The sequence below is a fragment of the Amphiprion ocellaris genome, chromosome 8, assembly GCF_022539595.1.
Source record: "Amphiprion ocellaris isolate individual 3 ecotype Okinawa chromosome 8, ASM2253959v1, whole genome shotgun sequence".
Taxonomy (NCBI): domain Eukaryota; kingdom Metazoa; phylum Chordata; class Actinopteri; family Pomacentridae; genus Amphiprion; species Amphiprion ocellaris.
In genome coordinates, this window is record NC_072773.1 from 35,243,304 (window position 1) to 35,264,204 (window position 20,901).

The 20,901-nt window shown below is 38.8% G+C and overlaps 1 protein-coding gene across 4 annotated transcripts in view; it reads left to right on the plus strand.

Annotated features, from left to right (window-relative positions):
- The window catches only part of LOC111585271 (forkhead box protein J3-like), an 86,460-nt gene extending 66,743 nt beyond the window's left edge, over window positions 1–19,717 (plus strand). For 2 of the 4 annotated variants that reach the window (XM_055012627.1, XM_023294705.3), the window contains 6 exons: window positions 780–993; window positions 4,020–4,295; window positions 8,731–8,832; window positions 10,670–10,933; window positions 15,937–16,065; window positions 17,065–19,717. In XM_055012627.1, the coding sequence (XP_054868602.1) occupies window positions 780–993; window positions 4,020–4,295; window positions 8,731–8,832; window positions 10,670–10,933; window positions 15,937–16,065; window positions 17,065–17,189 (1,110 nt within the window). In that variant the 3' untranslated portion in view covers window positions 17,190–19,717. The remainder of the gene's footprint in view (window positions 1–779; window positions 994–4,019; window positions 4,296–8,730; window positions 8,833–10,669; window positions 10,934–15,936; window positions 16,066–17,064) is intronic. The other 2 variants (XR_002747812.3, XM_023294706.3) reach the window with 2 other exon arrangements.
- Window positions 19,718–20,901: the final 1,184 nt, after the last annotated feature.

The window sequence follows — 20,901 nt, forward strand, 5'->3', positions numbered from 1 at the left end:
ATATTGTAAATAAAACTGCTGTAACAATGTAAATTTCCCCTGGAGTGGGGAGAAATAAAGAACTTTATCTTATCTTTATCTTATCTTTAGTTGGTCCAGTCTGAGATTCATGACCAGGCTGCTTTCAACCACGGTTCCTAAAAGCTGTGGAAGTTCCTGCCGGAGGACATGAAAGAGACAAAGAACATCTTTATACGAAAACACTTAAACTTTACTTTCGTTTAGTTTCTAGTGTGTTTTTTTACTGTTACTTGTCATTTCTAGTTCATTTATTTCAATAGTATTCCCAGTCATTTTTAATTAAGCTCTTTTTTAACTCTTCTGATGTTCACCACTTGAGCGATATCTTTGTTCTTTCTCTAACACCAGGCCTTCCATAGAAACATTTACTAAAATCTAGCTGCTCCTTCTGCCTCCTCCGTCTCGCTCTGTGTTTGCCTTTCGGTGTTTTTTATGTGTTTTAAGAACAGTACGCTCATCGAGTGTTAAGTATCTCAGGCTGTGTAGCAGGACTTGTGAGCTCACTGATCATCTCTGCCAAGATTGTATAGATTTGTTCCTAAACATCACATAAGCTGCACCGAAAACGGGAATTATTTATTGCAATAAATGATTAATAGCTGGCAGTAATCTACCGGTGGAGCACAGACACACGTGATCAACATATGATGAGTTTTACTTCATCAGCTGCACGTATTCTGCAGTGTGAGTTCAGTATTTGGTGTATTTTTCTGATTATCTCTGTGTCGATGTGTTCCTCCTCTCTGTTTGTCTTGCAGGTGAGCAGCCACTCGGAGCCTTCGTCCCAGTCCCTGAGCCTCCAGCAGCCCACCCAGCCTCCGCCGCCACCTCCTCCGCCCCCCCAGCCTCAGTATGGTCTGCCCGTCCCGGAGTCGCGGGACAAGCAGCTCTGCTTCTCGGACTTCGAGGACCTCAGCGCTTCTTTCCGCAGCCTTTACAAATGCGTCTTTGAGCAGTCTTTCTCACAGCAAGGTGGGCGTCAAACCCTCGTTTTGGTTTCCTTCGTCTGTTCATGTGTCCAACATCTATAACGACACGTGTGTTTGCATTTTTCAAAAGAAAACTCCACGTCAATCTTCATGCACGTAATTAGCTGGCAAGCTTAAGCTTTCCTTGAAATTGAAACAATTTAACATTGCTTTCATAGGCAGCGTTTCAGTATTAACCTCCGCCGCGTGCTACTCCTACTCTATTGTGTTTTAATAAACAAACAATCTGTTGTTCCACGTATCTGCATTTTACGGCTGAGTAAAGGCAATTAAGAGTAAGAATTCAACAGAAGGAGAAAGGGAAAACTCACAAACACATCTGTAGTCGAGCAGAGCAAAGGGTTCTGCTGCTTTGATAGCAGCTAATTAGATTGGTTCTAAAGTTTGTGAAGCATCTCGCTAATTGCTTCCTGAAGCTTTCAGGTCACCAGGCCTCCTCCCTCTTGGACCCCCCCACCCTCCCATCACCTTCCCCCTCATGCTTTTCTTCTCCCACCCCCCACACGTACACATCCGTGGATGCTCTGTAACCGAGGAGATTGATGCGCTCCGTTGAGCTCTGCAAGTTGTTGCCTGGATTCACCCTCTGACAAGGTCCCCTTCAATTTGTGGTCAGGGCTGCACATGCCGAAGATGAGACAATGAGAATACTGGTTTGAAAAAAAAACAGAGACAACAGAGAGATCTACAAGGAAAATGAGGAAGAAAATGGATTCAGTGGATGCTTGAAAGGGTCCCTTAAGTGTGAGGCTTAACAGGGAACAGTGTCAGTAGTCATTGTACTGTATTTGAGAATTTGAGTCACAGTGAGTCACCCAGACAGCTGAGCTCATCGTCTCCTCCGAGGAAAACCACAGCGAGTTCAAGACCACATACCAAACTGTGTCGCAATCACACATCACAGGTGAAACGGAGACACAAAAGAACCCGAAAGGAGTAAATTAATAAAACATCATTGGGAACAACTGGCAAAATCGAGCATGAAAACAAATGTGGCTTTGAAAACCATACTCTGCTGTCTGTTATGTTCTAATAAATCAATGAGACTTACAGAAAAGAGGCGTGTCAATACAATTCTGAACAACTTTATTCATCCCAGCAACACTTGAAAGCTCTCATAACAGCTATACAATAAATTGGGAAGGAAGAACACAACCGTAGTTAGGAACTCTCTGTGGATTTCCAGTAAAGCGCAAATGCAGATGAAATAGCAGATAAGGAGCATTTTCAGAAAGTATTATATTGACGCACAGCAGAGGAGAAGCTGCATTAAAAACAAGCAGGTAAACTCTAATGACTCCCTGGTGGATAAACTGAGTACACTCATCGATTTCCTTATGACTGGTTGATCACCAAAAAAAGAACAGATTTGAGCGATAAGCAGTGAAACAGCAGATAAAAGCAAAGGTCAGAAGACTTAACAAGAGGAAGATAACAGACTTAAGAACATGCATGCTGACAGAAAGGAGTACAGACTCTTTTCTGTTAACATCCCACCTTAATTTATCTCTAAGCAAACTCTTTCTAAGATTTTTTTGCATTTAACTCAACCTACATTAGTATTTAGAGAAGAAAATGTCATTGTACTAGTCACAAAAACACTTAAAGGACAACCAAGGTCCAGTTCTATACCTGGAGAAAACACAAAATCCAACATCTTCTGAAAACTGAACAAGCTAGCTGCCAACTTAAAGTGTCTGCAGCTGTCAGTACCTGTGATGAAAAGCAAAGCAGATAAAACGCGCTCTTGGCGTAACCTGTGCATGCAGGGAAATGCATTTTGCAAGAATCCTCGGCTGTGTGGCTTTTGAAAAAAAATCTAAAATGCACAAGATGATGACAGAAACCATGTGTGTGTGAACTCATTCGATTGTTTAGGATGATAGGATCATTTTTTTTTTGCAAGCCAGACGTCTCAGAACATGAGTAAGAAGAACTAGAAACTTAGAAACTAGAGTCTTATACGGACCCGGTATTGTAATCAGTAAATTGTAACTGGATTTTAATAATTTAATGATAAGGGACTTAAAAGTATCAGGAACAGAAGTGTAAAACAAATAAATCTGAGTGCTTTCTCTGCCAAATAAGTGCAGATAGATAGATAGATAGATAGATAGATAGATAGATAGATAGATAGATAGATAGATAGATAGATAGATAGATAGATAGATAGATAGATAGATAGATAGATAGATAGATAGATAGATAGATAGATAGATAGATAGATAGATAGATAGATAGATAGATAGATAGATACTTTTTGTGGTGCTTCTAGTAATCAGCAGCAGTTTCCCAAATAAATTAACCCTCCCGTTGTTTTCATGTATGGGCACCAAAAAATATTGTTTACTTGTATGAAAAAAATCAGCAAAAAAATTCCCCAAATTTATAAAAAATTTGCAAAATCTTCAGGAAGAAAATTCCTTAAAAGTTTCCCTTAAAAGTTTGATTTAAAAAAAATCCCCAAATTTGCCAAGAAATACAAATTTTAAAAAAATTGTAAACATTTTTTAAAAATTAATAAAAATCTTCCCAAAAAAATCCTAAAAATGTCTAAAGTGATTACATATATATATCAGTAAAAGTTCTAATATTTTCTTTAAGAACATTTGGAAAAAAAATCAACCAAAATCCAGCGAAATTCGCTGGATTTTGTTTGATTTTTTTCTGAATGTTCTTAAAGAAACATTTTTTTTTTAACATTTCTTTTTTTCCACCCAAAAATGTTCAGAATTTTCCCAAAAATGTTGAAAATGTGGAAGTGTTCACTGTGAAAATATATATTTTTCTCCACATTTTCAAACTTTAAAACGGGTCAATTTTGACCTGCAGGACGACACGAGAGTTAAAAAGATAGAAAAAAACACAAAAGCTGCTGAATATTATTAGCTCCTCATAAGCCCCTGCGTTAAGACACACCGCCACGGCAACAGGTGATATGTTAAAGGGGAAAAAACAAGTGAAATATGACTTTATCTATTGATTTTTGTTGCACTTTTTCCCTCCCAGCTGGTCTGATGAGTATCCCCGGTGACTCCAGCCAGCAGGCCCGGACCGCCTGTTCCTACCAGCACTCTCCCGGCGCTGGAAGCGGTGGCGGCCACCACCACCACCAACACAACCACAGCCAGACGTCACACCACCCCCACCACCCTCACCTCTCCCCCCACTCGGCCCACAGCCAGCACCCGACTCACGGTCAGCACCAACAGCACTCTGGTCACTCCCAGCAGCACCCGTCGCTCTCCCACCAGAGCCACACAGTACAGACCTGCCCCACTACAGGTGAGAACACGCTTGCGACTTCCTGTAGTGTGTGGTGGTGTCTTTTTTTCCCCAGTTTCAAATCACAAGGCCTCTACAGTACCTGCAGCATTTTAACATCTCTGACCTTGGTTGTCACCTGTTGGTACACAAAAAAACCACAGTGGCAGACAGAAAGGCACACCAACTGCCCTTGAATGTGTCAAAAGCAGCACTAAACTCCAGTTTTTGTCGCTGGAATTGTGCAATTTAGCTACAAAGAACTAGTAGTGCCAATCGAAATAGTTTCAAATCAACACCAATAAACATTCCACATGTAAAGACTTTCAATGTGCGCTTGAAAATTTTCTCTGAATGATAACATTGGTGCTCAACAACACTTCTATATGATAGTCCTCTGATAAAAACGCCTATACAGTGGTCCTCGCCATATCGTGGTTCACTTTTCATGGTCTTACTGTATCGCAGATTTTTAAATTGCATTTGGTATCTCCGGATTTGCGGTGTATAGATATTGTTATATATCTATTATTGTAGCAAGCTGCGTTGAAGAATGACACTGGAGAAAGCATGTCTGCCTTTTATGCACTGTGCAACTCACAGATGCTTTTATTTTGACACACACATTGAGCAACATTTTAGAAAATATGGCAGGAAGTCAACAAACACACTTCATAGTCACCGTCCGGACAACATAACACTTAACCAAACTAACTAGGATGACTAAACCACAAACACTATTAACACTGTAACACTAACATGAACCACAATAATGACATTTAAACCCCTAACACCCCAAACTCCCATGGTGCATTCCAGCACAGCAGTTCAGGTACATTATTTTAATTATTTTTGCGATAAAATAAGCATTTTCCATTCTAAAGAATTGGAAAACAATACAAAAAATCTATAAAAATAATAATTAAAACATATTAAAAGAATATTTAAATAAAATGCGTTGCTTACAGCGCTGGGCTCTGATTGGCTCAGCGATCGTAGCATCAGTCTCCTCTGTCTCCTGTGTACAGCAGCATTCAGCATCTGGCCTTGTCCATTTCACATAGACATCTGATGGCTGTGTATAGTGTTTCTCTGCGGTGTGTGGGGAGGGTTAATAAAGCCTTAAAGTATATATAAATAATAATATATATGAGGTCGCTACTTCGCGCATTTTCATGTTACGAGGGACCACTGTACTCCAGTAAACATTCCACATGTAAAGACTTTCAATGTGCACTTGAAAGTTTTCTCTGAATGATAACATTAGTGCCCAACAACACATCTACATGATAGTCCTCTGAGTTATTGCACAACACTCAAGGACAGAGGCTGCAAAGGCGAGGATTCTGTGAGGTGAAATGCATTAAATGTACTTGAAAACCCATATTTTATCAGAACCAGTTCAATCTGAACATGCAGGCCACCACCTAATGAGAATAAACATCCATAAATGTGTCTAGAAATCATATATAAAACAGTTTTCCTCAGTATCCAGTGCTATTTGTACATGCATGGGTACTAATATGGAATACTTAACAGTGTCCGTTTCTCAAAATGTAAACAAATGTAGGCTAAAAAAGCAGAGCTCGATTCATACCCCAGAGCTACTTGTTTGTCCATGGAGGGAGTCACGATGTTAGACTTTAAAAATCTCTGCTCTAGGATATTATTACAGTCATCAGTTTGAAATACTCGACCTCGTTAATGAGAAATCCTACTCTTTCTGTGAGTTTGGTCACTGTTGCTGTTTGCACTGTGTAAATACAACATGGGGGACTTCTGATGGCAGTTTAAGAAAAACTAAAATCCAGTATTAAACCCATCTGAACCCCAAAACAGCCTCTGCGTGTTTAAAACATTCGTTACCTGCCACATTTATATTCGCTGTGGGCTGAAGTCCTGCACCTCTATTGAAACGGCAGAATCAGGCCTAGAAGTAGAGAGAACGAAAACATTACTTCTGAAGTAAAACAAAGTTAGAAGTATGTCACTTAAGTTTTTAATCATATATTTTCCACTTTATTGTATATTTCAGTTTTGTTTTTTCCTATTTATTTGTATTGTGGTGCTGCTCACTTTAAAGAAGAATTTTCCCTTGGGGATCAAAAAGTATTTCAATTATTTCTTTCTGTTATATTCTAATGACAGAAATCATGAAAAGGGGGAAATAAAAGTTGAATTTCTTTGTTCATTTGTTTTTGAAAACAAATACTTGAGATATTTTACTTCTTACATTTTCACTTTGTTTCTGAGTAAACACTGCCTGCAGTTCAACCCAGTTTAGTGGAAAAGTTCCTTTATTTTTGTCACATGACTGTTGACCACAGCTAAGCAAGTCATGGTGTCCCAGTTTTACTGAGGAGTGGAAATTGTTTTGTTTTTTTACAGAATCTGGTTAGCGCACAAGGTTTATTTTGGACATTTTTTTAAAATAAGACACGTCAAATCCAGAGAATGTGATGAAACATCACGACTTTAAGCTTAGACTTGTGTAATTTTCCCAACAAAATTGAAAGATTAGTTCAAAGAACACTGGGAAATTCTACAATCTTGCTGTTTTTACAGTTTCTGGCTCTGACAGATGGTGTCATTTTGCCATTTTTTGTAAAAGTAATGTGCTTTTTTTAAAACCCACTGGTGAGTTTTGAGGTTCAGAGAGTCAACACTTGTAATGTCAGTTTAAAAAGTCTAGTTTTAAATGCTTTTCATCTGTCACTGAACCGCTTTGAATATGTTAAACAGGTATTATTTATATCAAGTACCTTCATGTAATGTGGTTATGTTTATAATTTATAACAACATGGTTATTCTCATTCGGATGCCGTAATAAGAATACAGCACGAGGAGAAGATCTGCTCTGACCAGGATTTTTATGGTGTCCAGCATACCCACCTTTTTAATTGACTGCTGAAATGAACACACAAAGTGTACAGTACACTTTCCTGTTTCTCATATAGCGATGCGGTGCAGCACCAAACAAAGATTCCCAAAGCCACGTCGGTATAAATGCGATGCACCGAACACATCACAACATCTCGTGTCTGTGCAGACTGCTTGCATTTATATGATATTCTTTCCTCTATAAGGTCCCACAGCGGTTGATATTATGAAGCCAGACTGATACAAACAGGCTTCACCGAGGCTTTTTCTGCTCATACTCCCAATATTTGCTCCCCCCTCCTCCCCCAAACGGAGCTCTCAGGCCAGTAAAAAGACTATTCAGACGTGATTTATCTAGGTTGGTATTCTCCTCAACCAGGCTGAGGATGAATGAAAGCAACCCCTCAGTCTTTGATCCTCGCCTTGAGAATGTAATGTTGTTTAGTTTGTGGTGGTGAAAAGCATCTTCTTTTCTTTTTTTTCTCTCCAAAGCAAAGCTGTGGTTGGATTTTTTCTGTGTGAACTCATACCACCTTGTGGCTGTTTGCAGAACTGAAATTGAATCAAATTTCACTTCTTTCTAATATAAACCAGTTCACCTGTTTTTGATCGTTTAACACCACACCGCTGCTCAGCATTATATTCTCACTGTAGTTAAGGTGATCAATCATGAAAATTCTTGTTAGCTGATGAATAAATAACCTCAAAGCTGACAGAAAATAATCTGTTCCTGAAATATGAGGATCTTCTGGTTTATATTGGTTAAAGTTTTTTAACATATATATGTGTGTGTGTGTGTGTGTGTGTGTGTGTGTGTGTGTGTGAGAATCCAAATAGAGAAAAAATTAGCAAAAAATTAAATAAAATAAAACAAAAAAATTATATATATTTTATTTTTTTACATGAGCAAAAAATAAAATTAAACTAAAAAAATAAATAATAATTATATAATAATACATAAATATAGAATAACATTTCCAAAAATAATATATACAAATATATATATCTGTATAAATAATAGAAAACAATAATAAAAACTAAATAAAACTGATGTATTTTTGCAACAGTGGGTTTTACAGGGTTAATATTCAGTTATGGCATTGAATTTGTATGATGGTTTACAATTTGACAAGAGAAGTTCACAACAGATCATCACTGCAGTTTTTGGTACAGAAGAAAAACTTTCTTTAAAGAAAAAAATAAAGATATACACAATAAATGACGTGTGTCAAATCAATTAAAAACCAAAAGTCAAAGTCATCCAAGAACTCTCCAAACTCCATTAATGCCTTGAAGCCTCGCTAGCATGCATTTGTTTGAGGGAGAGACGTTGTTAAGGTCATCCTCTCCTTTTGTTTGTGGATCTGTTTTAAAGTAGTATTTTGTGTCGCAAAAGCAGAGAAGGATCATTTTTGAGTGCTGTTTGTAATTTCCCTGCTGTTGCTATATTCTTTGTGTCTTTTGCATTGTTACTTCAACTTTTTGTACATGGACTGAGCAGAATTACCTCATGTACAGTGTGTTTTTATTGATTAGTAGGAAACATGTTCATTTAAAGGTGTGCGTCGTCTCCCAGGTATGTCAGCAGACTGGTATCCCAACCTGGACTGGCTGAAGGAAAGCTGCCGCATCGCCACCAGCTACAACTGGGCCGACGTGGACCTCTCCCCGTTTCAGGGTAAAAACACACACGCTGCCATCAGTGTAAACATCTGAAATGAACACTGATAAAGCCGTCCGCAGCAACACGGAGAGAATTGATAAAATGCTTCTGATGCCGATCAGTTACTTTGATTAAACCATTATGATTCCTCGCTGCGCTCTCATATCCACTCGCCCTTGAGGCGCAATATCATAATACCCAGTGTTGTAATAGTACTGGCCTAATAAAAGTCATTATCCTGCATGGAGAGGTTGGCAGTCTCTCTCACACACACACTGAGGCTGTCTCGCTCCCTCCCAATTGTATGATGTGAATAATCCAATTAGGTCCTGGCTCAGTAACAGCCTCTTATCACGGTCAGCGCACAAAGCCGGCAACATCCACACACGATTGATGACGACTGCTGGTCTTATAACACACACAGGCTGCCGCTGCTTCCTCTCTCTCTCTCTCCCGCTGCAACGCTTGACCTCCCTCACACCACCACCATGCCGTCCACCGCCGCCATGCCGTCCACCGTCCGCCATGCCGTCCACCGTCCGCCGTCTCTGGCTCGAATCCAGACAGCGAGAATCGAGCCTCTTGTCTCCGTCGCCGTCTCACACACAAGCTGCACAAATGAGATTTTAGGGAAAGTATCAGACGGCAGTTTGCTGAATAGAAGCTCGGGTGTGTTTTTATTTTAGAAGTACGTTAGATGTGATCAGGCATGTTGTCGGGATAATTGGTTTGTTATTAAGGTGGAACATTGCTGAGGGTAAAACTACTTTCTCTGAATGTGATTTCATGATGTATGATCAGTAATTATGGGTTTTTTTGTTGTTGAACTAAAAATGAAAAGGAAGTCTTGGAGTTGGTAGTCATTAAAAGACTGTATTTTATAGGTCTAATAAAAATAAAATGTCACCATCAGCACTTTAAATTCAACGTAAATGTGTCGACACTCTGCCTCAGTCATTAAAAAAAATCCTCAAGCACTTTGCTGTTGAATAAAAACATGCAAAAGTTTCTATACACATGTAAAGACCAGGCAGGCATGAGTTTTCAGTAACTACTATAACTTTTTTTTAATAGAATTTTTCAAGAAGACCTATAAGAAGTATACGAAAAAACCAAAATGCATGATTGTTTTTGTTTTTTTAGTGTGACAAAATTACATAGTATTAAATAAGATAATATAATATTAGATCAGATTAGATAAAATAAGCCTTTATTAATCTGACGGTGGGGAAATGTACAGCAGCAAAGTACTAATCCTAGAAATAACAGCATTGCACAGAGAAGTTTTAATATTGCACAGATTATCATCCATGTTGCACAGATTTGTTCGCAAGTAGAAAAATAATGATGTAGCACATGTTGTAGTTTATGTAGAAAAATACATATTAAACAGGTTTTTTGAAAAAACATTCATATTTCACAGAATGTGTCAATATTTTACCAGTGATTCCTTCATAGAAAATTATGAGTTATAGGAGTCATTAGGAACTCACAACTGGCATCATAGTGCATGGTCTAAACAATATATATATATTCATTACCTGCATACTTTGTTTTCTGCTTGCAACAAGTGATCATCTTAGTCTTATATATTATCAGATTTTAATTTGAACACTTTCAATCTTTTAACCAAGGATTAGCACCGTTTAATCTCAAAGAACATTATTTATATTCTAGTAGTTAGGATCGGAATATTAAATGTCATATATCTATATTTCAGATGTAGTGCAAACACTGGGAACAAAACCTGGTGCCTTACTGTATTATTGTTTTGCACAGGTGCACTTTTACCATACATGATTAGTTTGAAGTAGCAGAAGCTCAACAGCGATCCGTTTCCTCTCTCTGCCAGGTCTGAAAGAGAGCATGCGGCAGGCTGAGCTCAACAACTGGTCTCTGGACGCCGCCCAGATGGCCGACCTGTGCTCCTCCATCAACCGGTTCTTCACGGCCACCGGGGTGATCCCCCCTCAGGGCGCCGCCCACCCACAACCTCAGGTCCAACACCCGACACCACCGGGAGCACCGCAGCACCCGTCTCAGCCGCACGGCGCCCTGCACCCGAAACCCAGCCATCACAGTCAGCACGGACAACACAACCAACACATCAGCACGGGTCAGTCAGCACGGACAACACAACCAACACAACCAACACATCAGCACAGGTCTGTCAGCACGGACAACACAACCAACACAACCAACACAACCAACACATCAGCACAGGTCTGTCAGCACGGACAACACAACCAACACAACCAACACATCAGCACAGGTCTGTCAGCACAGACAACACAACCAACACAACCAACACAACCAACACATCAGCACGGGTCAGTCAGCACGGACAACACAACCAACACAACCAACACATCAGCACAGGTCTGTCAGCACGGACAACACAACCAACACAACCAACACAACCAACACATCAGCACAGGTCTGTCAGCACGGACAACACAACCAACACAACCAACACATCAGCACAGGTCTGTCAGCACGGACAACACAACCAACACAACCAACACAACCAACACATCAGCACAGGTCTGTCAGCACGGACAACACAACCAACACAACCAACACATCAGCACAGGTCTGTCAGCACAGACAACACAACCAACACAACCAACACAACCAACACATCAGCACGGGTCAGTCAGCACGGACAACACAACCAACACATCAGCACAGGTCTGTCAGCACGGACAACACAACCAACACAACCAACACATCAGCACAGGTCAGTCAGCGTTCATGCACAGGATTATACTACATGTATGCAGAGTACACCTGATATCCTTTATATAGTATCTTTTTACAAAGTTAAAGGAGCAAAATGGTCAAGAAACAGTTTAATAAATGCAATACACGACTGTTGTTGGTTAATCCCATGAAATCAATACCTGACGATGTATTTTTCTCGGGCTGAAATGATTCCTCGAGTTATTCAAGTAATTGGATTACTAAAATTCCTCGAGGCAAAATTCTCTGAATCGAGGCTTCATTTAATCCACTACATACTAGACCCCAGGTCAGTAACTGATAGACCCAGACTTCATCCTATACGGACCAGGAATTTAAATTTGACGGAACGCTTCCATTTTAACAGACGGAACTTTTCCAGTGTTTATGGCGTTTATCAGATCAGAGGCTGAACTATGAAGACAGTTAAACACAGTCAGACTTTCTTTGTGTGAGTTGACTAAATCTAAAACCTCAGCGTTAACAGGTATGAAGGTGGTTTTCAGCTTTCTTTAACTCAGACTTTCTGCTTCTAACTCGTCACACAAACAGAAATGTTTAATGATTATTTGACTTGTTTTCCACACAAAATGAACCGATAACAGGGTTGTTTTAATGGAGAACAACGAGGAACATTAAAATTTTTGACAGTAAAAAGCTGCTACTGGAAATAATGTAAGACAGAAAAGTGTTAAACGTGCGTAATGTGTTTATATTACCGATCAATGCAGCTGATTGCTGACTGCTGCACAATAGAACTGTTAAACTAATATATTCAAACATGATATTGTATTTAAGTGCATGTAGGTCTGATACTGTCTCATAATCAAGGAAATCACATTAAATTTATGGCCAAATCAAAGTGAAACTAATGTTACTGATTGAATATTCTCTGTAATAAATACTAATAATCTACTCAGTTTTCTATCAGCTGCAGTAGCAACAGTTTAAACGAACCAAAGAGAAAAACATATTTATGAGATTTCTGCATCACAGACTAAATACATGTCGGGTTCCCATGGCTTTGACTTTTAGTTGAATACCCCCCTGTACTATACTGTATATGTAGAATACCCCCCTGTACTATACTGTATATGTAGAATACCCCTGTACTATACTGTATATGTAGAATACCCCCTGTACTATACTGTATATGTAGAATACCCCCCTGTACTATACTGTATATGTAGAATACCCCCCTGTACTATACTGTATATGTAGAATACCCCCCTGTACTATACTGTATATGTAGAATACCCCCCTGTACTATACTGTATATGTAGAATACCCCCCCTGTACTATACTGTATATGTAGAATACCCCCCTGTACTATACTGTATATGTAGAATACCCCCCTGTACTATGCTGTATATGTAGAATACCCCCTGTACTATACTGTATATGTAGAATACCCCCCTGTACTATACTGTATATGTAGAATACCCCCCTGTACTATACTATATATGTAGAATACCCCCCTGTACTATACTGTATATGTAGAATACCCCCCTGTACTATACTGTATATGTAGAATACCCCTGTACTATACTGTATATGTAGAATACCCCCCTGTACTATACTGTATATGTAGAATACCCCTGTACTATACTGTATATGTAGAATACCCCTGTACTATACTGTATATGTAGAATACCCCCCTGTACTATACTATATATGTAGAATACCCCCCTGTACTATACTGTATATGTAGAATACCCCCCTGTACTATACTGTATATGTAGAATACCCCTGTACTATACTGTATATGTAGAATACCCCCTGTACTATACTGTATATGTAGAATACCCCCCTGTACTATACTGTATATGTAGAATACCCCTGTACTATACTGTATATGTAGAATACCCCCCTGTACTATACTGTATATGTAGAATACCCCCCTGTACTATACTGTATATGTAGAATACCCCCCTGTACTATACTGCATATGTAGAATACCCCCCTGTACTATACTGTATATGTAGAATACCCCCCTGTACTATACTATATATGTAGAATACCCCCCTGTACTATACTGTATATGTAGAATACCCCCCTGTACTATACTGTATATGTAGAATACCCCCCTGTACTATACTGTATATGTAGAATACCCCGCTGTACTATACTGTATATGTAGAATACCCCCCTGTACCATACTGTATATGTAGAATACCCCCCTGTACTATACTGTATATGTAGAATACCCCCCTGTACTATACTGTATATGTAGAATACCCCCCCTGTACTATACTGTATATGTAGAATACCCCCCTGTACTATACTGTATATGTAGAATACCCCCCTGTACTATACTATATATGTAGAATACCCCCCTGTACTATACTGTATATGTAGAATACCCCCCTGTACTATACTGTATATGTAGAATACCCCCCTGTACTATACTGTATATGTAGAATACCCCCCTGTACTATACTGTATATGTAGAATACCCCTGTACTATACTGTATATGTAGAATACCCCCCTGTACTATACTATATATGTAGAATACCCCCCTGTACTATACTGTATATGTAGAATACCCCCCTGTACTATACTGTATATGTAGAATACCCCCCTGTACTATACTGTATATGTAGAATACCCCCCTGTACTATACTGTATATGTAGAATACCCCCCTGTACTATACTGTATATGTAGAATACCCCTGTACTATACTGTATATGTAGAATACCCCCCTGTACTATACTGTATATGTAGAATACCCCCCTGTACTATACTGTATATGTAGAATACCCCCCTGTACTATACTGTATATGTAGAATACCCCGCTGTACTATACTGTATATGTAGAATACCCCCCTGTACTATACTGTATATGTAGAATACCCCCCTGTACTATACTGTATATGTAGAATACCCCTGTACTATACTGTATATGTAGAATACCCCCCTGTACTATACTATATATGTAGAATACCCCCCTGTACTATACTGTATATGTAGAATACCCCCCTGTACTATACTGTATATGTAGAATACCCCCCTGTACTATACTGTATATGTAGAATACCCCCCTGTACTATACTGTATATGTAGAATACCCCCCTGTACTATACTGTATATGTAGAATACCCCTGTACTATACTGTATATGTAGAATACCCCCCTGTACTATACTGTATATGTAGAATACCCCCCTGTACTATACTGTATATGTAGAATACCCCCCGTACTATACTATATATGTAGAATACCCCCCTGTACTATACTGTATATGTAGAATACCCCCTGTACTATACTGTATATGTAGAATACCCCCCTGTACTATACTGTATATGTAGAATACCCCCCTGTACTATACTGTATATGTAGAATACCCCCTGTACTATACTGTATATGTAGAATACCCCCCTGTACTATACTGTATATGTAGAATACCCCCCTGTACTATACTATATATGTAGAATACCCCCTGTACTATACTGTATATGTAGAATACCCCTGTACTATACTGTATATGTAGAATACCCCTGTACTATACTGTATATGTACTACACAACACGTATGACTGCCCATGTTCTACCAGAATGGTTATTTCTGTTGCACAACACGCTCACTTCCTCTTTTGATGCTGTATCGCCAAGCGTGGAATCCGATTACTCAATTAATCGCCAGAATAATCGATAGAACACTCGATTAGTAGAATAGTTGATAGCTGCAGCCTTATATTTTACTGATGTCAATCTAATACCGGCCTAGTTTGCCTAATAACACCCCAATAACTAAGGCTGCCTTTATCTGTGGGGATGTTTAGGTTGTTTTGAGAATTACTCAAAGCAGGAAAGAAGGTAAGAAAGGAAGAAGGACATATAGCAAAGAAGATTAAAAGGAAAGTTCTAAGAAACATGATTACAGGTTAAGATACATTTTCTAAATATGTGTCTGAAAGTAGTTTTGAGAGACAAGATTTTCTACAAACAAACAAATAATGACTCATCTGTGAGATAAGTCCAGTACAGCATTAGGAAGGAAAAAATGTCACCAAAACATGCAGATCTTCCTTCATTACCACCCGTGACTTGCTCGCCGTGAAAGAGTTCGCGTCTCTGGGCTCGACGCTAAATTACAATCCCCACTCACTGTGCCATTGTTGGCTCATTATGTGTTTTCAGGGGAATTACGGCTGTTGTCAGTTACACGGCAACTAAAGTACAGATACGAGGACAAGAGGATGTGAAATCCACAGAGTGACAGCAGATTCTGTAGGATTTCTCCCGGCTTAGCGTAAGATGGCAGTGGAAATGAGTGTGCACACGGTAACAGCTTGTGTTCTGCAGAGACCGGTGTGTGTGAGAGTCGGGATGCTAATCTGACAGTTAGTCATTGGCCTTTTGTCTGTTCTCCTGCAGGGAACATGTACATGGACTCCAGACAGAATATTTCCTCTCTGATGGGCCCTCCAGGATATCCACACATGCCTCCCATGAGCAGCACGACTCCCGCCATGACAGGTGACTCCTCCATCGCTCTCTTAACAGGTCAGGACTTAGAAAAGCTGCGTCTATGTAGGCTTGACTGGTACGTAATCGCCTGAGTGCAATTATTGGAGCCGACTGTGATCGTATTTGCATAATTGTTGGAATCGTTTCCATTCACCAGGTTGAAACTAACAGAAATGTCACGTCTCAATTACTGCTGTTTTCCACTGTTTGCGCCCCGTTTCTTCTGCCGCTGTTTAATGGCACCGACTGTTTATCTAGAAGCACTTAAACTCTAAATGTTTGACCGATGAGCAGCTATTGACATTTACATCATGGGTTTGAGTTGCAGAGCTAAACACGGCAGCACCACTGTGTGCACATTTTGGTTTTAAGCCAAATGAAAAAGGACAGTCCAGTAAGTTGAGGTGATTTGTTTGGATTTGCAGCAATAAGGTGGCGATTAAAGGCCCTAATACCACAAATCTAACAGGAATAGAGGCTTAAAATGAACAGAAAAGTGCAATTAATGTACATTAATGTACAATACCAGTCAAAAGTTTGGACATATCTTCTCATTCAATGATTTTTATTAATTATTTTGTACGTTCTAGATTAATACTGAACACATCAAAACCATAAAAGAATACATATGGAAATATGTTGTAAACAAAAAAAATGTTAATCTTTAGTATTAACTGAAGAACATTCACATAAAAATCAACCAAAATCCAGTTAAATTCTCTGGATTTTGGTTGATTTTTTTTGTGAATGTTCTTAAGAAACACTTTTAACATTTCTTTTTTTCTACCAAAAAATGCTCAAAGATTTCCCAGAAATGTTGAAAATGTTGACATCAGAAGTTTCACTGTGAAAATATATATATTTTTCCACATTTTCAAACTTTAAAACGGGTCAATTCTGAGCTGCAGGACAACACGAGGGTTAAATCAAACCCAGTTTTCTCTTCCACCTGCTCTTCCTCCTGCTCACTTATTTTAGCGTATTTGTTGTGATGTGTACCAGGATGTTTCATTATTAATCTTCTTTCCTGTCCAGGTCATCACAGCCAGCTGAGCCAGCAGCAGCAGCAACACTCGCTGCCTCCGGGACACTTTCAGGTGAGACGGATGCTCGCTGCTGACGACATCCAGGACGACTTCGACTGGGACTCCATCGTCTAAACCGAGTCGAACAGGAAGGAGGTCCTGAAATAAAGGGAGAGACGCTGAGGCGGTGTGATGTTAGTGAGGTATGGAACTGACCAACCTTCCACCCATGTGAAGAAACAGACGACAATCCAACAAAAACACAAACGGAAAGTAATTTTTCTAATCATGCTGACCTTCTGTTTCCTAATACGAGCGATGAGTTGATGAGTCTAAAGACAATCATTTAAAAACAGAGACAGGACAGACTGTGTTGGACGAGGATATATCGTCCAAACGGCAAAAAAAAAGGACGTCTGAAGCTCTCCGAATTGTCTCATGTCGTGTTCCCCCCAGTGCCAACAGGGTTACAAGTCGCCAAAGTGTTGTCAAATCGTCTGTGAATCGTTTTGCTTTTGTTTTCTGATTCTGTTCCCTGCTACAACTTGTGTCCCACGTCTGCCTGTGACTGAAATGAACAGAAAAACTTTTCTCCAAAACTCTCTGCAGAAAAATCACATTTTCTTTGTTTTCCACTGAGCATGTCCAAATATTTCATCCTTTCTTTCTTGTTTTTTTCCACTCTGTTGCCAGGCATCTGTGTGGCTGTGGGTCTGAAAGAGGAAAGTAAAAGTGCATCAGGTTGGATCAGTGATGAATGCAGCACCACCTGCTGGTTACAACAAGCACCGGTTTGCTTTGTTTGCCTAACCTTCCTGTTGTCCTCATTTACGGGCACCAAAAAATATTGTTTCCTTGTCTGAAAAAAATCCAAAAATTCTGCAAAAAAGTTCCCCAAATTTTTGAAAATTTGCAAAACCTTCAGGAAGAAAATTCCAATCATTCCTGAAAAGTTCCCCTTAAAAGTTTTATTAAAAAAAAAAAAAATAAAATCCCCCAAATTTGGCAAGAAAATTCTTGTAAATATTTTCAAAAAATGAGTAAAAATCTTCCAAAAAATCCTAAAAATATCTAAAATGATTGCATATATAAAATATAAAATTCTAATATTTTCTTGAAGAACATTCACAAAAAATCAACCAAAATCCAGCAAATTTCGCTGGATTTTGGTTGATTTTTATGTGAATGTTCTTAAGAAACATTTGTAACATTTCTTTTTTCCACCAAAAAATGTTCACAGATTTCCCAAAAATGTTAAATGTGGACATCAGAAATTTCAGTGTGAAAATATATATTTTTTCCCACATTTTCATCTTTAAAACGGGTCAATTTTGACCCGCAGGACGACACGAGGGTTAAAAAAAAATAGATCTATACACCACAATGTGTTCTTTCCTGATACTTTTTCAGTCGATTTTAAGCTCTTTTCAGTCTGTCTAGTCGCTATAATGCGGTGTGTGTGCAGCGGTCCATGGATCCATGTTCTCAGGGTGTAATATTCTCATGCATCTTCACATCTCCATCTCTATTTGTGAGGTTAACTGTGTGTCGTACGGTGCCGTCAGTGTTCCTGTTGGCTAACAGCAAGCATCCCCGCGACTGTGGTCAAAAGATTTTTTTAAAAATCTTCATTTTTTTTCAGCTGTATAAGCTAACAAAATACTGTGGAATAAGCTTTTCAGTAGCTCAAATAACAGCCACTAATTAAAATGTAAACGAGATGCTGGCTAGACTCGGACTACATCAACATTAATGCATAGTTTACTGAGGTCTAATTCAGTTTTTTTTTTTCTCTAATTTTGGTAAAAGTGCACATCATTAATGACCAGGCAGAGAAAGTGATTTTAAGATGCCTCATTTAGGAGAAGACGAGCAGTTTTTTGCACAACGCCGAGCTTGATAGCGTCCAGTGAATGGGGAGAAGCAAAAGAAAAGCTTTTTAAAAAAAATTCTTTGTTTCAAAAGACATTCAAAAAAGAAAAAAAAAAACAAATCAACAAGGGAGCAAAGACTAAACGAAATGCTCAGCTTTGTTTTTTCACTGTGATGTTAATTTTGTCTGTGTGTACAAGTGTGTATAGTCCTCTCTGATTTCCTTTAGCATACAGCTTCATACGGCTCAAAAAAACGCAGAAGACTTTCTTCGTATTAACGCTTTCAGATCCCACATTTCTCCTAGCGACGTATGGGATCTTAAAGCTTTAAGGTTGAGAAGATCTCGGTGATTGTTCAGGCTGTCAAAACAAGGTCTCATTGTAGGAAAAAAAAGAAGGAAAACTACTCTTTATTATTACCATTTAATGCTGTATTACAGTGACCAGCATATATATCTTCTATGTTTGTGTGTTGTTGTCCTTGTAAATAACAGTATGTTACTCCTCTGTTTGCCCTTGAAAAACACAGATTGATTAAAAAAAAAAAAAAAAAAAAAAAACGAAAAAAGGAAACAGCAAATGGAGAGGGTATTTTTTGTTATTTGTCCTTCAGGAGAAACACATTATGTACATACCTTCAGTTTATTGTAAATAAGTGATTTAAAAAAAAAAAAACAACTGGCATTGACATTTTGTGTGTCATAAATAATCTGTGTATGGCAGTTCAAGCGGTTAAAAAATCTGTTTCAGTGTTTATTAAAAAGTCATGGACCATTTTTACTGCACTAACCTTGCATCTGCTGCCGTTACTTCATCAGCTGTTTGCGTGTTGGAATGAACAGAAAGCTTTAAAGCAGGAGTGTCCAACATGAGGCCCGCGGGCCAAAAGTGGTCCTCCAGAGGGTCCAATCCGTCCCTCAAAGTGTAAAAATTCCAGGGAAGACATTAACTGCAGATTGTAAATTAGTAAAACTATAAACTTAAAATAATTTCTAGACCATGACAAGTTGTTTTGATCATAAAGTAAAATACTAGATTGTTCATTGTTCTTTTGTTGTTTTGTGTATCATTTTTGTAATATTTTGTCTTATTTTTGTTGTTTTTTTGTCTGACTTTTGTCATTTGTCTAATGTTTTTGTCGTTTTGTTTCCTTTTTTGTTGTTTTGTTTCCCTTTTGTCTTGCTTGTGTTTTTTGTCTTAGTTTTTGTCATTTTGCATTTTTTTTGTCTCACTTGCGTTGTTTGTCTGTTTTTTGGTGGTTTTGTTTCTTGCTTTTGTCATTTTTTGTCTTTTTTTAATTTGTTTCGTGTCTGTCTCATTTTTTTGTCATTTTGTGTCTTGCTTTTGTAATACTTTGTCTTGTTTTTTGTCTGACTTTTGTTTTTGTCGCTTTGCTTCTCATTTTGTTTTGCATTTTTTCTCAGTTATTTATTGGTTATTATGTTATGATTTTACTGGTCTGGCCCTCTAGAGATCAGATTGTGGCCTGAACTAAGATGAGTTTGACACGCCTGCTTTAAATGATGCTGCTGTGTGTCTGAATCTGACATGCAGCTCCTGTTTTGCAGTTATGCTTTAAATTTAATGATGAAGATGTTCACTTTTTAGTGGTTGGAATGACTTCATCCACCTGGACTTTTGTGGCGTTTTGCCCCTCGCAGCTCGTCGTCCAACAGGTGTCAGCCTAGTGCCAAGCAACAGTTTGTTTGTCCTGTATCGCATGTAACACCGGCAGACCACCCATGCTCGCCCGTGTGAAAGTCACACAATGTTCTAACTGTATTTACAGCCCCTTTTCATTGGCAAACTGTTTAAAAAGCAGCTTTCTCCCGCTACTGTGTACGAGCCGCAGACGCACGCTGCCAAGAACAAGAGTGACGTTTTAGCGGATTAATCCAAAACGCCCCGCAGATGAGTGTCTCTTTCTTTTATTAACAGTTCAGCAACTAACATCTACACCTACTTGGCTCTCA